Source organism: Lissotriton vulgaris, chromosome 7 (assembly GCF_964263255.1).
Source record: "Lissotriton vulgaris chromosome 7, aLisVul1.2, whole genome shotgun sequence".
NCBI lineage: Eukaryota > Metazoa > Chordata > Amphibia > Caudata > Salamandridae > Lissotriton > Lissotriton vulgaris.
Genome location: NC_141695.1, coordinates 660,009,616 through 660,029,344, shown reverse-complemented (window position 1 = coordinate 660,029,344; position 19,729 = coordinate 660,009,616). Strand labels below are relative to the sequence as shown.

The 19,729-nt window shown below is 46.4% G+C and overlaps 1 protein-coding gene across 4 annotated transcripts in view; it reads right to left on the bottom strand.

Annotated features, from left to right (window-relative positions):
* The window catches only part of STXBP4 (syntaxin binding protein 4), a 553,950-nt gene that overhangs the window by 348,822 nt on the left and 185,399 nt on the right, over nucleotides 1-19,729 (bottom strand). For all 4 annotated transcript variants that reach the window (XM_086930861.1, XM_086930863.1, XM_086930862.1 and 1 more), the window contains one exon: nucleotides 9,299-9,395. In XM_086930861.1, the coding sequence (XP_086786987.1) occupies nucleotides 9,299-9,395 (97 nt within the window). The remainder of the gene's footprint in view (nucleotides 1-9,298; nucleotides 9,396-19,729) is intronic.

Sequence of the window (19,729 nt, the reverse complement as noted above, 5' to 3'; positions counted from 1 at the left end):
GGGATTGAACCATAACCCCGGGCTTCGAAGTCAGCCGCTATGGCCATTGCGACACACCTCATAGCATATAGCTCTATAGCACACAGCGCGGGATAAATCCCACTCATCTTTGAAGCCACCAGAATCACTGCCCACATCGCAGCCCCCACTAAAGACATACCTGTTCCAGATCCTGATAGAATAACCTTTTCCATCTGTTATTTGGTCGACCAGGGGTTCGATACGACCCTATGAATTACTATACTGTAATATGTCGATGTTGATGTGCTATCCTGCATGTTTTCTGTCCTCTGATGCAATCGGTTCAAGCCTGCAGACCAAATCTTGACACATCGATTCATTTATACTCCTATCCACAATGCGCCACCCTGGGTAGCACCTTGATGACATGACATCCCTGAGAAACCTGAAACAGCAAAAAGGCACACTTCACGGTTCCCTACCTCTGGTACCACTCCCGACGTAGATGAGGGAACCCCAAGAAACTCCCACCTCTGAGACAATCCCTTGGCACCTCCAACCCATGTTACACTGGTAGGACACATACACGTTGAGAGACGCGCTGCAGGCCCCCAGGATCCAATTCTTCCTTGTTAGATCCACACTTCACCCATTCAAAGTTTGTTTACAACACTAACTCCACTTAGGCCCTGGAGCAATCAGCAACTGGCATATTGCTAGCACCCCCACACTATCACCCGCCCACCCTGGACTCAGACACCCTGTACGGTAAATATCCACGTCTTTGGCATCAAATACGCTCAAAGAAGTCTCACTCAATGTCGATTGCCTAACGCATGTTATCACATGGGAGAAAATACTCTTGTACATACAAACCCTAAGTTGCCCTGTAACAGGAAACACACCTGTCTGATATGGCGAGCTCAAAGTTACCCTGCGATTGGGTCGGTAGGGAATATGACACTCACAAGAAGAAAGCACCAGACTTCTAATAGGCCTGTACTACCTCTTTACGGAAAGGGGGTGTAGCAATCTTAATACGACGAGCCCTCCCACTCAAGACACAAAGTATGGGGCAACCCACTGGGTCACTATGTCTTCATAAAAGAGCCTGTCCAACACCAGACTCTCCTCATAGGTTCCATATCCGTCCCGGTTGCAGACAAGAGGAATACTTACAGGGCATCTTCAGACTCTTACTTGAATGCCCTTGCACGACCACTACTGGTGTGGGAGACTGGAGCATAGCACCTGACCCATACATGGACAAATCCCAACCACCACACATGTCCAATATGACAGATAGAGGCCTCCTCAGAGATCTCATGGCTGACTTTTCCCTACATGATCCTTGGTGTCTCAGCCACTCTGCCATACGAAACTATGCCTTTATCCGCTGCATGCATAGGACATACACACAAATAGACTTTCTTATAATGTCGATAAAACTATTACAGAAAATCAGAGACGCTGCTATCTTACCCAATGGAGTATTAGATCATGCCACAATGCAATTACAACTGGACTTGGGGCTGAAAAGGACGCAGTAGGGGGGGGACAGTAGTGACTAAATCTTTTTTATTACAAAATGCCCACAGAGGCTGACCCAAATGTTAGCCACTTTCTTGGATGTGAACACACCATGTCTCCAACTCAGATGGTGTGAACCGCAGCTAAAGCTGGGTTCAGAGGGGAACTTATGCAGGACTTGGCCTTGTCAACAATGACAAGCCTTATAAGACAATCTCCTTACACTCACAACTAGGTACAATGACAAGCTTTAGAAGTCAATCTCCTTACACTCACAACTAGGTACGAGAGGAGGACACAGAGGCCCCCAGAATTTTCAAGTCCTGCTAAAGGCCAAAAGTGAACTGAATACACTCTACACCTCTCAGGTGGAAAAATGATTTTCCACCAGAAGCAGAGGAACTATAAAAAAGGAGAAAAAGGTTGGCAGACTTAACTCTATAACTCAAACAACAGGCCTAAACTCCATCTCGCTCAATTAGATGCCTTAAATCAAATTGATGCAAACTATTCAATTATATCCTAGTAGGTACACTCCCACTACCTGAGATGAATACCATCAGGATCACACTACTTCTGAAAGCAGACAATGATCTCTTGGAGTTAGGCAGTTATCATCTGATTTCCCTGCTGAACATAGATGTTAAACTGCTGGCTAAGATTCTGACAAGCTGCCTTAACCTTGTTGTCCCACTGCTGGTCCACTTGAAACAAGTGGGGTTTGTCCTACACCGCTCCTCTGCATCCCACCTTCGAGCACTGGCACATATACTTTGGCAGGTGATGAATGGCAAAGATGAGAAGATGGCACTCTCCTAGACACAGAGAAATCCTTTGATAGGGTGGAATGGCCTGACGATTCACGGCTTCTAACCTGGATCGACCTTGGCCGCACCTTCATAAACTTAGTGAAATTACTCTATACATCACCTACAGTGGATAGTTGTTGTAGACCTTCGAGATCTCACAGGAAATTACATAATGTTGTCCGCTCTCCCTGTTACTATGCCTTCTCGCCCTTAACTCCCCTGGCACAAATTATTCATATAAATACAGACATCACGGCATCTGAACTGTGGCGGGAGAGCAAAAACTCTTGCTATATGCGGATGATATTCTACTCATACTATTCAACTCATGCCACTCCATTCCTTCTCTTATCCAAACCATTTCCCAATTTGACTGGTATTCTGGGTACCTAATCAATTGGGACAAATCTGACGCCCTCCCCCTTACACACCACACAACTGTGGCAGCAATTTCAGACCATCTAATTACTAGGAAACCTACATGACTTAAATGTCTGGGCCTATAGATCAATCCTGGTCTCCACAACATGATGGACGATAACCTGAATCCATTAATCACCTCCATACAAACAGATATTACCCGAAGAGACTCTCTAAACATATTGTTGTGGGGCAGAGTCCAAACCCTCAAAATGAACATCATTTCCCACCCAACTATATTTTTTTTCCATGATACCTCTTCGACTTCTGACAAGGAAACCTACAAAATCTCAACGGACTCTTAAAAACCTACATTTGGGCAGGAGCAAAAGCACTTCTAAAACTATCCAAACTACATGCAGCCACGGAATTAGGCGGACAGCGTCTTCCTCATGCAAAACATTATTGACTGGCCTCCCATCTAGCCCAAATATGTTAAATTATTTATACTTCTCTGGATACCCAACTCTGGGTAAGCATAAAGCGATCCCTATGGTGGAACACTGGACCTCTATATTCCCTCTACACAGGCAAAAAGAATTGGCAGGGTTTCACCAACACAATGATAAACACAATGGTGCACATGTGTAGGAAGAGACATGCAGTGCTAGTTAAGAGCTTCACTGAACACAATGGAGCTTTATTCTGGGGGAATTTCTCAGTTTGTATTGCAGGTATTGAACCTAATTGGGGAAAAATGAGTTACAAAGGCTTCTCTATCTTGGATCACATGCTGTCAAAGAGCCGCCTAAAAACATCTGCAGAAGCAGAGACAGAATTCCAAATGGAACGGACGAGCTTCTGGGACAATCAAAGACTACATCATAAACTGACGGCAATGTTCGCAAACATATCAAACCACCAGACTCCACCTTGCTCCAAAACCTAAGAAAGTGGGGCACATTTAAGGGTGCACTTGCATGGATATACAATATTTTCGCCAAACATGAACACTCAATCCCAGTCTCCTGACAACTGAAGGGCTGGTGATCTATACGACTCCACCAAGAATACATCAACAGAGACGGGGAAGAGCTCCTGATAGGACAAGATATGGCATTGAGGGAATCCCGTCTGAAACTAAGATATTACAAAATCTTGCACCAGTGGCATTGGTTCCTGAAACTCCTCCAAGATGTGGGGATAGTGGAGGCAGTGGAATACAGGAGGTGCTCCGACTCACCCAGTGACATCTTACAGATTCTGTGGGAATGTCTCAAAATAGGCACATTCTGGAAAGACGTCTAGGCTGCAATTTGCTCTAATTTAGACATCTTGAAACACTGAACTTTCAGGTGGCAAAAAACGAGGATACACCCTATCCATAGGCTACCCTTCATTATAAATAGTGACTTGTCAGGGCACCGGGGGTAGCCAAACTATGTCTCCTTAGTCTAAGGAGAGCCCTTCTTTCACCAACCATACAAGATTGGCACCACATCATGCATGACACAGCAACATACAAGCTCACCATATATCAGATAATTGACAAGATCGAGAAATTTGACATGATATGGGGAACCTCACTAGCATAAGGTGGAACGCTCACCTCTGACCTCAGTGGACTTTTAAATGCCTGACAACCCCAAACTGGAATCACACCTGCTGAGAGTGCATCTAGCTGTAGGAGGCTAAACCAATACTATTACCCCCACATCCATCCCCATTCCCACTGTTGAGAGGCGAGTCCTTATCTTGTTTCATATATCATAGTTTCTGAGATTGGTACCCTTACAACCACCGGATTGTACTGTATTTCCAAAATACAATCAACTTCTTTTTTGTACATCTCAGCCTTAGGACATAGTTAGATCTGGGGGTCTCTAGATTGCAATGGTATTCACCTTTGTCCAAATTGGGTAAGGGGATTAAACTCCTAAATAACACCTGCTCACCCCCTTGGTAGCTTGGCACGAACAGACAGGCTTATCTCAGAGGCAGTGTGTTAAGCATTTATGAATATACACAGTAATATAGTGAAAACACTACAAATGGACACAACACAGGTTTTATAAAAAAAAGTATTCTTTATATAGAATTAACACAAGACCACAAACGACAAAAATACACAATACTGTACTTAAGATTGACTTAAAGATGGTAAAAGTTACTTAGTTCAAGTTGGTGATAAATGCGACAAAGTTCTCAACAAAGTACCTGGATGCGTAACGCAAAATGAACAAAAGGCTCGCAAAAGGGGAGATGCGTCGGTTCCGTGATCCGGGGGAAATGATGCTTCGCGCCTCAATGTTTGCGCAGAGTAAGGGATGCGTTGTGATCCTTACCGGTGAGGGGATGATGCGTAGGTTCTCCGTTTGCAGTCCGGTTGCGATGCGCAAGATGGCGCCTCGATGCGATGCGACAATTCTTGTGCGATGCGAGAAGATGGCGTCCTTGATGTGATGATGCGATGCCGCTGTAGGCGCCCTGGCAGCATTGCAACGACTCTGTACTTTGGAGCCGCGACAGGCCCTGAGACACGCTTCTCCGGTGATACGATGGCGACTCTCTCGATGGCGTCACACTTCTCCGGTGATGCGACAGCAGGCAGCTTTCAACGAGGACACGCTTTCTGGGAGATGCGGCGGCGGCACGCTTCTCTGGCGGTGCGACGATTTCAGCTGCGGCGGCGACACGCTTCTTCTCGTTGCGTTGTGCTTCCAGCTCCCAGCGACACACAGGCTGCTGCACAGCAAGGAAATTCAAGGGGGAGCTGGAGATGAAGTCTTTTGTCCCTGAGACTTCAGCAGGAGGCCAGCACAAATTAAAGCCCATGGAGAATATTCTGTAGATGATAAAAGTCCTTAGAAAGTTCCTTCTCCTTTCCCTTGGCAATAAAGAAACCACTGCAGGCCAACCCAGCAAACAGCACACTGGCAGAGGGGCAGTCCAAACTCCTGCAGCTTCCTTGGTTCTTCTCCTTGGCAAAAGGTTTCTTGTACCCAGAAGTGATCTAAAGTTCTTGGGTCTGAGTCCCAATATTTATAGTGCTTTTGTCTTTGTTCTCTGAAGGCAGAGGGGCCTTTGCCCAGTCCAAACCAGTTCCTGAGCGCTCTATTTACAGGACTCCTTCTTTCCTTTCACAGTGCAGGGCAGAAACAACAGACGCCCCACAGGAAGGAGAGCCAGCATTGTGGAGGCAAAGCACAGCCCTGGAGCACTTTGTTGCCATGATTCTTTCTCTTCTTTCACAGTGAAGAGCAGAGACATCAGCCACACCCCAGGAGGTGGAGCCAGCATTGTGGAGGGAAGGCCCAGCCCTATTCAGGTCCCAGGTGCAACTCCTCCCCCCCATCTAGATGCAGATCTCCCTATTCACCACTGGGCTGACTCATTCTGTCTCTTGGAATCCCCCAGCCCTGCCACTCAAACTCCGGACAAGGAATACACAACCTAGCAGAGGCAGGCTTTGGATAGTTAGACAAGAAAAACTTTCTAAAAGTGGTATTTTCAAATACAGAATGTTAAAACCAACTTTACTAAAAGATGTGTTTTATAATTCTGACTCAGGCATACTAAATTCGAATTTCTACCATGGTCCCTGAGTCAATTAAGATTATAAGATGTAATATTCTAACTGCCAATTCTGGCCCATGGAGAACAGGTAGCCTTGCAATAGTGAAAAACAAAAAAGGCGGTAATTCACTATTAGGACATGCTACACACACCAGAGCATGTCCTACCTTATACTTGCAATGCACCCTGCCCTCGGGCCTGCCATAGAGGTGTCTGATATGCAGAAAAGGGAAGTTTTAGGGACTGGCACGTGGGTGCACTGGCCAAGTCGACATGGCAGTCACAGACTGCACACAGGCCTTGCAATGGCAAGCCTGAGACACACTTTACAAGCTGCTTCTGGGGGTGGCACAACCAGTGTTACAAGCCCAACTGCAGCATTTGATTCACAAGCCCTTGGCACCCATGGTGCACTGTACTAGGGTCTGACAAGTAAATCAAATAACCCGCATGGAATCACTAATTAATACATCAATTTAACATATGGAGCACTTGCACTGTGGCACTGAATAGCAGTGGCACAGTGTCCAAAGCATATAACCAGCAAAAACATATAAAAAACGGAGGAGGCAAACCGACAAAATGGAAGGGAGACATACACCAATGATGCCAAGTCTAACACATATCAATCATATACATAAAATTGTCCCTTCTGTGAACGCAGGCATTGATAAAATAAAGATAAAAACTTATTTAGGCAAATTATTAAGCAGCCTTGGGGCAGATGAGTTTCCATTTCCCAGTAATAAAACTAGATGCTAGGTAATGAGATTTAGAGCTGTTTTATGTAGGAAATGAACATCATTTGTCTGGATTACCCCCAGATATTTGCTTTATCTGTTGTTGCAGGCTGATAACTTTGTGCACATATTTCTTAACCATAAGTAAAGTGCATGGACTCCCCATTTTAACAGAGTTGAATTAGCATAACCCTAATTGGCAATTTATAATACCTATAAGCCGCTGGTATGAAACACACAAGATGTACCCAGGGCCTGTAAGTTAAATATGACTGGTTGACTTCAGCACTCACTATACCGGTTCAGGTCTACCACTGTAGCCTGAATGGAGTAGTTTAAAGCAGCAATTCAACCTGTCAAAATAAGCCTTTTTGACTGGTCTAAACCCTACTTGTAAATATGAATAGGTCACTCCTAAATAGGACTTATAGCCTATAAGACAGAGTGCATTGGATTTAAAAGTAGGACATGCAGAAAGTTAATGTTATACATGTCCTTACAGATACTAGCCCCTTTCACCTTACCAAGACTGGCTGTTCCATAGAAAAACACTGATATGCACTATTAAAAGTAATGATGCTGTTGTTTTGCTACGTAACGCATAGAAACATAATTCAAGAACTTTTTGTAATAGGTACTAAAAAAACAAATCAATGGTGCTTTTGGATTTTTAATAAATATTAAGGAAAATGTACATTTTCCCTACCTAAAGCGTGTGCAAGCTATTTTGCATTAGCTTCCAGCTGCAGCCCACTGAGTGCTCAAGCCCTGAATGAGGTGCAAAAGCTGCATCCAGAGCAGAGAAAAAGGGCCTTGCTGTGGGGAGGTGTTTTTGTTCCTTTCGCAGGATGGCCATTTGGGCAGTGCAGAGGAACTTCATTTAATTCAAAGGGACTTTACCTGTTACAAGCAGATGTCAGATGACACCAGGACAGGACCCTTCTTCTGTTCCCCCAGTGAGGCATGCACCAATCCCAGTGAGGAGGGGGCTGCCTCCATAACTGGTTTTGAGAGACCACAGAGGAGGGGGTTGCTTATTTCCATGACCACACCCCTGGGCTCTGTACAAGGAGAAAAAGGGTTTTGCCATCCTGGATTTAGGCAAAGAGTGGGACTGTTCGCTATAGAGAAGATAGGAAATGCTGCAAATACCTGGGAACATTTACCACATTGGTTAGGGAAGAGCCAGAAGTCATCCCCACTCACAAGCTGGTGCCAGGAACAAATGTGGCATCTCCAATACAATCCTCAGAACATTACTGGACCTGAGAAAGATCAGATGAAGACTGAACCTGCTGTCTGTGGCCTATAAAGTGTTATGAAGAACTAAATCTGCTCTCTCCTGTACCCAGGACAAAAAAGTCCACTAAAAGGGTTGTAAAGCTGACCTCCTGTTCAAGTTACAAGTACATAACAAGCTTCAGGAGGCCTATTTCTATAATTGCACAGCTCACTACTTCCAACTGACCTGTCCTGGACCCTGCTGTTGGCCTCTAAAGGAATGAGTTCTGACATTGAAGTGCTGTGCCTGAGGTCGTGGCACTCTTGGCTGTGTATGGCTGGGATTTTAGTACCACCTCTAAAAACCTAGGATTTCTTGGCTCCACAGACCTCTGGAGGAGGATCAGAACTAACCTGCAAAGTTGTTCTGGCCAAGGTGTGCTGCTTCTAGGCTGAAGATTCAGATTTCTGCTGCTTTTTTGCAACAGCAAAACGTGGTAGATCTCAATGCAACACCTCTGAGAGGGTCAAACCTGGTTGTTTTATCCGACCCACGATTGGCCCCAAATTGCACATTAGTGCTTGCCTACTCCAACCAGTTGCCTTTGACTGGTGATTAAATCTTTATGGTGCTATTTTGAATTTAAAATGTAAATCTTTGATTAGCCTTATTTGATTTGTGTTGTTTTGATGTAGTTTCATTTATTTCATTTTTACTCTATATTTATTTGGGATTTATATTGTGTTGTGCTTTGTACTACATACGTACTTTGCAAATTGCTCCAAAATAAGCTTGTCTGTTCTGTGCCATAGCTACCGTGGGGCTGGGCTCAGGTTAATTTAGTGACTTAGAGGGTTCACCCTAATGAAGATTGTACTTATTACTCAAGGGGGGCTAGTCCCCCTCCCCCTGACTAATAATCCAATTTCTCACACTTTACAAAGTACCACCAGTGACATGGTGTTCGTTGCACACACTTTTTAGGACTTTACGTAGTACTTTTGCACCATATATTATTAATGAGACCATTAAAGAAAGCAATACAACAACACAGCCCATATTTCACATATCACATGTATTCACACTATACAAGAACGTACCTCCAAATGACACTGTTCCTTCGGAATACGTTTTCATCTGCTGACGCAATGCCTGCTGTTGCTCATCGGTAGGCTGGATCCCCAGATAGTTTAATGCCTGAAGTAGTCGTAAAAAAAAGAGTAGTTTGTGTTAAAACTGTTGTACAATCATTATTATTCCCACTCTGGGTATTACTCTAAAACCTAATGCCATATGTGATCTAATCATAAGATTTGGAATGCTTAACATGATAAATTTGACATATTTTAAGCTTAAACGAATGGTACCAGAACTTAGGCTGCTTCTGGTTACAACACTACCATGACACTCTCTGGGACATGAACCATGCTACAGATATGTCATTTAGGAAAACACAAAATGCAGAAATTTAACTGCATAAGCATTTTTAATGTATTTAAAATAATTGTACCTGTAAACATCTACAAATAAGAATATAATTACATGTTATACTTAATAAAAAGGATACTCAAATTATATAAAACAGAAAGGCTCAAAATTCATACTTCGAAAAATGTAACCTCTAACTATACCCTCAGCAAGGCCATTGTTCTAATCTTGACTGCAGGTAGGGAAAAATACATTATATTTTCGGCATTCACATTTCAACAGGTAATAGTTGGCAAACCTTATGAAGGAAATATAGTTATATCCGGAGTTTCCAGTTCAGAGTGGGGAAAAATGAAGTATTACCTCATCATCACCCAGTCCGAGGTGCAGCACTTTGACTAGTAAGGTATTACTGATCCCACCAAGTACTTCTCTTGTTAAAATGTTCTAAACATTATGCATGAAGTGTAGTGACAAAAAATGTAATAGCTTTATTAATACAAGTATGGACTTATCGGTCCCTAAATATGTGGATTATAAAATTGCAAGCATTACGTCAAGAGCAATATACAGTGTGATAACCCAATACTTTACAGGATGCACTTTCATCAGTGTAAAAAGTGATTACTACAAAGATGCCAGAACAGTGAACACTGCCAGCAGATCAACCTATCAAACTCCAGACTACAAGCACACTTATCTCGACCTCCACAGAAAAAGGAAACAGCATCAACCTTGACCAGCTTCTAGTTTAATCCTGGGAAAGTGTCTGAATCTAAGTGATGAGTAAATATTTTACCAACCATCTTCTGGGGCTCTGCCCATCCTAAACCTCTCCCTTCATCCCAGATGTCTATAATCCAGATTCAGAAACGTGGCTAATGTACCATAGACACAAGTCACTGTCTGCTTCTGCTGGTACAAAATCATTACTACCAACCTACCTCCTTTCATTAGCCCTTAAATATATCCCTTCTGATCAAAACCAATCCTCAATGTCATGAAGAGAACCCTCAACAAACTAACATGAGTAAAGCCAATTCAAGTTATTTGCTAACCTCTCATCAATCTCTAAATATCACCATAACTACACACTCAAACTATATGGTACACAATATTCACTATCAACCATTCTCCTACAACACCACCATCTTCTTCACTTCCCTCCTACTCAATGCATGACTACTACTATCTTACAACACCATTATCTCCTATGTCTCCCTCTGTTTAGCAATTCATATCACCAGCCTTTCTAACACCAACTGATAACCTAGAGCATAGCCCAAACTAGCTTTCATGGCAGATTTCAGAGCTCTCAAATCAGACTGGAAGCCTCTCCCAACACCACTAAAATGCACTCCTATTAACTAACTTTATCAAATCATTACTGTATCTACGTCAGAAAGGATAGGAGGTAGTCTCATACGCAGACGACACTCAAATCCTCGTCTCTCTACCCCATTCAGATGAACTAATCGCCTCCAAATTTAGATCTTGCATGGAGGCGGTTGGTAAGTGGATGATCCAGAACTCTCTGAAACTGAATGGGGAGAAAACGGAGGTGATGGTGTTTGGGGGGAAAGAAAACATCTGGTCAGCCAATTGGTGGCCTGACTCCCTTGGTACTTGCCCTTCCCCCACATCCTCTGCTAAAAATCTTGGGGTGTTAATAGACCCTGCCCTTGACCTAGGCAGCCAGGTGAGCAGAACTGTCTCCACCTGTTGGGGCCTGATTCACACTCTACGTAGGGTCAGGAAATATCTTTCCCTCCAGGCAAGAAAACAAATAGCTGTTGCTCTTATCGGCTCGCGTTTGGACTATTGTAACGCGCTGTATGCTGGACTTAATAAAGGACAGCTGCAGCGCTTACAGGTAGTCCAAAACGCCATAGCCAGATTTGTCCTGGACACTCCCAGACGCTCTTCAGCCACTGCAGCCAGGAAAACACTGCACTGGCTGCCGGTAGAACAGCGTATCCGGTTTAAGGTCCTGTGTATGACCTACAGAGCCATTGCCAAAAAGAGCGACACTGGAATAGGATCCATTATCTCCCACTATGTCCCCCGAAGAAACCTGCGTTCCTCTGGGAAACTGCTTTTAGCAGCCCCCCGTGTACGAAGAGCCAAGTGGGGCGGCAGAGCCTTCTCCACCCTTGCTCCTAAGTGGTGGAACGAACTTCCTTTGGATCTGAGATCTCTCCCGTCCCTACAGAACTTTCGCACTGCCTTAAAAACCCTTTTCTTCAAGCAAGCATATGTCTAAGGTCTTAATGTTTCTTTTTTCCTGGTCTTTCCTGACCTTTTGCTAGGCGCCTTGATACCTGCGGGTTATTGTTCTGCGCAATACAAATTATTTTTCAATTCAATTCAATATACAAAACATTTTAATACAGAGCACACTGCAACATCATCCCACACAAACACTACAGACAGTAGTCTTTCCAATACACTCCCCACCATCCAACCCCCACCACTCCTCACTGGACAATCTATTCTCACTCCATGCTAACCTCGATCCTTCTACCAGTCCCCTGTTCTCTTTCGTTAAATTATCCTGCTGACCTAAATTATATACTGGTCAATGCAAATTCAATGTTCAATAATACACTAAATATGTACGACCTAATTACGGACTTAAGACCCGAGCTGTGCATTATGCTAGGAGATGACATTGCAGCAGCACTCCATTAAGCAATTCTATCATAATATCAACAATGCAGGTGTGGAGGAGAATTAAGCATAATTTTCAAGGACTCAATAGTTATCTCAAAAGTTGAGACCATGAATCTACCAGTTGCAACCTTAACCCAAAATTCTCCTTTACATTCCTACTAAAGTACATGTCCCAGCCAGGAATGGAGCCTGAACAGATACTTTCATAGACATCCCATCAGACACACACATAAAACCATATAATCTTTGTACAAAACATTGCGCTATCGGCTGAGTAGGATATGAGTCCTTCACAAGAAATAAGTCCACAACTGTCTTTTTATTGGGAATCAAGTACTCATTGAAGCTCTCAGAGTAGCAAAGCAGAGCAGTCTAAAGCCTACTCAGGGGAGGAGATGTGGGCTAGTAACTCAGCTCACTGGCATGCAAATAAACACTCAATAAATCATTGCCCAGACAATGCTTTTTGTTATAAAAAGGAAAAATACTTTATAACGAACTGCTAAATACTACACATTAATTACACATGTATACAATGACGTAGATGGAAATGCCTTTAGGGATACCCTCTACACAGCTCATACCCCCAGCAAGCCCTGATCCAATCATTGTTATCCCCCTTCCTCATCTAAACTGGATACAATATCACAACTTAACTGTGTGTAATTATCGATAATGCAGGCCTACTAACTTTGTCAAGGTGTCACCACATTATTAAAAACAGAAACATGCTATATCCTCCACTGAAATTAATGGGGATAGTACCAACCTTGCATTGTCGGTCTTCAACCTTGCAAATAAAGCATTATAAGGAATAGCATGCGTCTCTGAAGCTTATTTCTATCTTTCCACTCCTTCAGCTTTAGGACCAAATCCACAGGGACCGCCACTCCAGAGACCATGAACACAAGTACAAACTCAGTGAGAACTTAAAACAATGAACACCTTCTCCTGAGGGCAACAATATAATCTCCTGAAGACTTAGAACGACCTTTTGAGGACAATCCTGGGGGGCTGTTGAAGTTCTGGCAGCCCCTCATTATACTTGGCAAAACCTTTGCGGAGCCCCTGCACTTCCTGAGGCATGCTGTTATCTTTACAACAAAAGCTGCATTTCGTTTTTTGTCAGGCTGGGTGCCCCTGCCCTTTTCATTGGGCAGCGTGGGTAACCTACTTCCATGAAGCCCTGCCAAACCCTTGCTCGGCTGACTGACTTCTGTGTTTGCACAAGAGTCGGCATGTTTCTTCTCTCCCGCCCATGAGGAGTGGAACAGGAATGGCTTCTGGGTATGCTCATCCTCGCCCAAACACGGGATAGGGAGGCGAGCAAGCACCCAAACTGCTCCTGAGTCCCCAGGGGATGGCGTCTTCTGGAACAATTTTCAATGAATTGGGCTTATAGGTATGTGGTCACTGGGGAAGAGTGAATCTGAGGAGGTGTTCCCATGCATAACCCTTGCCCATTGTATTAAACAAAGGAGGTGGAACCTCAGGGACTTTTTTATACCTGCTGAATTTTTGTAGTATTAGACCTCTACTAACTCAGTATTCTACTCGATCACGATGGAAACTGTTAGACCTGACATCATTGGCTTGAGTCTCTCCTCCATTTTTTCTGTTTGCCTCTACTGTTTTACGATGTTTTGCTGGTATATGCTTTGGGCGCCGTGTCACTGCTGATCAGTGCCATAGCGCAAGTGCTCCCGATGTTAAATTGATGTGTCTATTGTATCCATGTTTGGCTTATTTGGTTTACTGTCAGTCCCTAGTCTAGTGCACCAGGAGTGCCGGGGCTTGTAAATGCAAATACCGCTCGTGGGCTTGCAGCACGTGTTGTGCCACCCACAGGAGCGGCCCTGTAAAAGAATGTCTACGGGTCGGTCATTGCGAGACCCACGTGCAGTCCTGCACTGCCACGTCGGCTGTGCGGGTATACCTACCTGCCAGCCCCCCAACCTTCCCTTAGCTTCATGTTAGTCACCCCTATGGTAGGCCCGTGGGCAGGGTGCATTGTAAGTGTAAGGTAGGACAAGCCTGACCAAGTTGGCATGTCCTGATAGTGAAGTACCGCCATCTTAGGGCTTCACTATCGCGAGGTAGCCTGCTCTCCGTTGGATAGAATGGGCCGCCGGGATTATTAACGCTATAATCCTAGCTGGCCCGGGGAGCATGGTGCAATGTCGAGTTTGGTATCCCTGAACTCGGGGTTTAATTACGCATCCGTTGGTGTGGATGGTTTTTGGACTCTGGGTTCGAAAATAGCACTTTTAGAAAGTGTCTATTTTCTTGTCTAACCATATCTGGTCTCTGCTGGTCGTGCGTGTGTGTGACAGGAGCTGGGTGGCTCCAAGAGGTCTGGATGAGTCAGTGTGGGATGAGTGGGACATTACGTTGAGAGTAGGGGGAGAGTAGTTGTTGATAGCCTGCCTTGCCTGATACAATGCTGGCTCCACCTCCTGCCGAGCGACTGATGGCTCTGTACCTGCCATGGACGATCCTGGCCCCACCTCCTGCCAGGAGGGCGATAGCTCTGCTCCTGCCAGTGTCAATGCTGGCTCCACCTCCTGCGGGGCGTCTGAGCACCCGGCCCGGCTCAGTGAATAGGCCAGGTGCTACTGCCTAACTCCACCCACCGCAGACCCAGGGTGTTGGGAAACCCCCGGCATAGACAAAGGGATCAAAGACGAAAAGGGGTATAAGAGGAGGACCTCTGAACTAGGAAATCAGATCACTTCTGACAAGGAACCCTGTAACCAAGGACAAGAAGCCTACTGATCTAAAGGACTGCCTACCCCTTCTGCCGGTGTGCTGTTGTTGGGGGAATCCTGCGGTGCTTCTTTATTTTTGCCAAGGAACCAGGAGAGAGGAACTGTGTGTGTACTCTCACGCTTGCTAAGAAAATCTCCAAGGACTGGAAGAGTGCCAGTCTCCTGCCAAAGTCTCAGGGCCAAAAGACTTCACCTGCTAAAAAGTGCTATCCGCTGGAAGCTTGAATCCAGCACCTCTGAAAGGAACAGCAATCACGACGACCGGACGCTGGGCCCAACCGACGCCAGCAGCAACGCCAGTGAGTAGGAGTACGGCTCTAACTCCAGAGGACCTCGTGTCTGCCCCGCTGCTGATCGCATCAACCGTGTGCCCTTCGACGCCGTGAGCGCTGCTCACTCTGTGCAACTGCTTCATCGACAACGCCTGCTGAGGCCTGATCGACACCGAGACGCGACGCCGGATTGCTCGACGCCGCTGATCATCGTGTGCTTCATTTTCCTAAGGTACTGTGTTGTTGGGGGTCCGTGTGACTCCAGGCCCGACGCAGCGCTCCTCGCGGTCGACGCCATACCTGTGGATTAACTTTGCCTCGACGTTGTGTAGCTCCCGTGTGAGTTACCCTGTTGCTAAGAACTTTGTTCCCAAGAAGAAGATTTGCTTGATACTAAAAGACTTGTGTGCTAAACAAGAAACTACCTGTGAACTATCCTTTTTCCTTCCCGAACGTATTTATTCCGATTGTGTACAGTTTTGCCGTTATTTTGGTCTTGTGCTAAGCCTTATATAAAAATACTTATTTTTATAATACTACGGTGTCGTGTCCATTTGTAGTGTATTCACTGTATTACTGTATGTGGTCATAATTGCTTAACGCACAGCCTCTGAGATAAGCCTGTACTGCTCTGCCAAGCTACCAAGGGGGTGAGCAGGGGTTATCGAAGGGTGTGATCCCCTTGCCCTAACTAGAAAAGGAGTGTCCCTATTTGTCAGAAGTGTATACCTCTGCCAACTAGAGACAGCCGGTTCTAACATTGGATGCAGCGGTGAGGATTTGGACCTTGCATTGATGACCCATGTACAGTGATTAGTGTGCGCTACGTAGTGAAAGCAGACCATAACGCAGTCACAATCTGATTCGGAAGGATCCTATTTTTGTTCTCCGCTTTCCTGAAACTTGATTTTCTGAACACTGCCAGTTTAACCATGAGTGACAACGGAGTCACTGCCCCTGCTATCGTTGTTGTTGAAGAGTTCGAAAGGAGTAAGCTAAAGAAATACAAGAAAGATGAGCTGAAACACTTTTGCAACCAGTTTGAAGTTCCTACCACCGGCCTCTCGAGAAAAGATGATTTTTATAAAGCATTACAGGCCTGGTGGGAATCGAGAAATCCCTCTGATGTGGTGGTGGTACCCACAGAGGAAGGGGATGAGGAGGTGCCAGTGAATGGACCTGAGCCCTCTCCCGGAAGCAGTGTTTCCTCCAAAGGTCTTTCCCCTGAAGAAAGAGAAGAAAGGGCGAAAGAGCGAGCTTACAACATGGAGATGGCAAGGCTAAAGATAAATGGGCAGTTGGAGTTAGAGAATGCAAGAGGTAGAAGGGAAGCTGATTTAGAGATCAAAAAGTTGGAGTTTGAACGAGAGAAGTTAGCTTTGGAGCGTGAAGCCAGGTTGAGGGAACTGGATATCCAAGCTAAAAAGTTAGAGTTGAATCCCTCTGGTGGCAGCATTCCATCCGAGCCTGCAGAAAGTAAGTTTTACTTCCCGAAAGATGTGATCAAAGATTACAACAAGAATGAAGATATTGGTCAATGGTTTAAAGCATATGAGTTAGCATTGTTGGCCCACCAGGTCCCTGAGAAGAATTGGGGAGCGGGGTTGTGGGGTCGCTTTGTGAGTGAGGGAAGAGATACCCTGTTAGACATGCCTGTTGCAGATAGGATGTCATATGCTCATATGAAAGAGGCTTTAATGTTGCGATATGGTTTAACCCCCGAGCAGTACAGACAAGCATTTAGAGAATGTAAGAAATTGCCTGGTACGACGTGGGTTGAATATGTGTCTTATTTTTGCAGAGCCATGGATGGTTGGGTAAAGGGCAGCAAAGTGGAAAGTTATGAAGCTCTTTATGATTTGTTTGCGTGGGAGCACTTGTCTAATAACTGTTTTCCAGAGCTGCGCCAGCACCTGATTGATAGCAAGATATCTAGCCCTAGAAAACTTGCTGAGGAGGCGGACCGCTGGGTCAGTACCAGGGTCCACAAGGGTCCAGTGGGAGACTCAGCCAAAGGTGGGCAGGGTCCCCAGCAGAAGAGTGGGGGGGACAAGGGAAAACAGAAGGAGTCTCAGAAAGGGCCCCAAAGTAATCCCCAAGGGAACCAAGGGAAGGGTTCCCAGCCTCCCCCTGAGAAGAAGTCAGGGGCCCCGACGGGTAAACCTGTTCATAGGGGCCCCCTAACCTGCTACGGTTGTGGGCAGGTGGGACACCGGTTTTATGACCCCCAGTGTCCCAAGAAGGATTCGAATGCACCGCCGCGTGCACCCCCTCGTCAGTTGGCCAGTGTAGCCTTGGGAGGGGAGGAGATGGTTGTCCATGGTGGGAGGGGTCCCGCAGAAATGTCCCTGGTCTCGCTAGGAGACATGCAAATGGTCCCTCCACCCCCTCTGCCTAGTAACACTAGTAAATATAGGCAGTGGGTGACCATTAATGGCCATAGAGTGGAAGCCCTCAGAGACACCGGAGCGAGTGTGACAGCTGTCAAGTGTCACTTGGTGTCCAGAGAGCAGGTGGTTCCCCACGCATTCTACCCCGTGATAGCTGCCGACAACTCCCAGAAAGAGTGTGAGGTAGCTCAGGTTTCCTTTGAATGGGGGGGAGTTTCAGGTACTCTTCAGGTTGCTGTGAGGCCCGCCATGCCTGTCGACTGTCTCCTGGGCAATGATTTGGAAGACTCCCCTTGGGCTAAGGTGGAGAGAGCAGCGCACTTGAAAATGTTGGGTGTGCCAGAGTGGGTGTGTGCAACCACTCGTTCAATGACAGCGAGTAAGGGTGTTGATGGGGTCCCGGAGCCTGAAAGTACGGCCCAGGACCCAGCTGTGAAGAGAAGAGGCAGGAGGCGCGGGAAACCGGCCCCCGTTGTTCCCGTGGTCCAGAAGGAGGTAGACCCCGAGGGGGATGCCCTGGAGCCCACAGGGGAACAAATTGCTGAACTGGGAGATCTGCCCGAGCTGACCCACTGGCAGCAGGATGGTGGTCCCTCCAGGGAGGAATTCTGTGCGGAACAGAAAGAGTGCCCTTCTCTTGTGGGCATGAGGCAGCAGGCCTCAGCCCAATCCTCAGGTGATCAGTCAGGGTCACATTTTGTGTACTGGGAGAACAACCTCCTGTATAGCGAGCCTAAGGCTGCTGAACCTGGGTCAGCCCGTGTGCTGGTGGTACCCCAGCGCTTCAGAGCCTTCCTACTGGGTTTGGCTCATGACGTACCGTTAGCTGGACATCTGGGGCAGGACAAGACCTATGACAGGCTTGTCACCCATTTTTATTGGCCTCAGATGCGTAGGGATGTAGACATCCATTGCAAGACCTGTCGCACTTGCCAGGCAAGTGGGAAAAGCGGAAGGAAGCAGAAGGCTCCCCTCCAACCTTTTCCAGTGGTCAGCACCCCCTTTGACCGGGTGGGTATTGACATTGTTGGGCCCCTGGACCCCAAGACAGCCCTGGGCAACAGGTTCATCCTGGTCTTGGTGGACCATGCCACAAGGTACCCGGAAGCCATCCCTCTCAGGACAGTGACGGCCCCCGTGGTGGGACGGGCACTGATGGGTGTTTTCTCCCGGATGGGGTTCCCCAGAGAGGTGGTGTCCGACCGAGGCACCAACTTCATTTCGAAATATATGAAGTCTCTGTGGAAGGAGTGTGGGGTAACCTACAAGTTCACCACCCCTTACCACCCTCAAGGAAATGGGCTGGTTGAGAGATTCAACCGGACCCTGAAGGGCATGATTATGGGTCTTGAAGAACCAATGAGGCGGAAATGGGACGTCCTCTTGCCATGCCTGTTGTTTGCTTACCGTGAGGTGCCGCAGAAGGCTCTAGGGTTCAGCCCCTTTGAGCTCTTATACGGTCACCCGGTAAGAGGACCTTTGAGTCTGGTCAAGGAAGGCTGGGAGCAATCTCCCAGGAAACCTCCCCAGGATGTATACAGCTACATGCTGGCCTTTCGGAACCAGACTCGGCGCTTCAGAGAACTTGCTCAGGCAAATCTGGAGGCCAGCCAGGAGGAGATGAAGCGATGGTACGACCGGAATGCCACTCTGGTAGAGCTTCAGCCTGGTCAGGAAGTGTGGGTCATGTCCCCTGTGGAACCTTGTGCGCTCAAGGACAGGTGGACTGGACCGTTCAAGGTTGTGGAGAAGAAGAGCGATGTCACCTACCTGGTGGACTTGAAATCTCCCAGGAACCCCTTGCGGGTCCTGCATGTCAACCGTTTGAAGCCCCACTTAGAAAGGTCCGAAGTGGGCATGCTCTTAGCGACAGATGATGGAACGGAGGAGGAGAGTGAGCCTCTTCCTGACCTCCTGTATGCTAAGGAGCAGGACGGGTCAGTGGATGGTGTGGTCCTCTCTGACACACTGACCCTTGAACAGAAACAGGATTGTCGCCA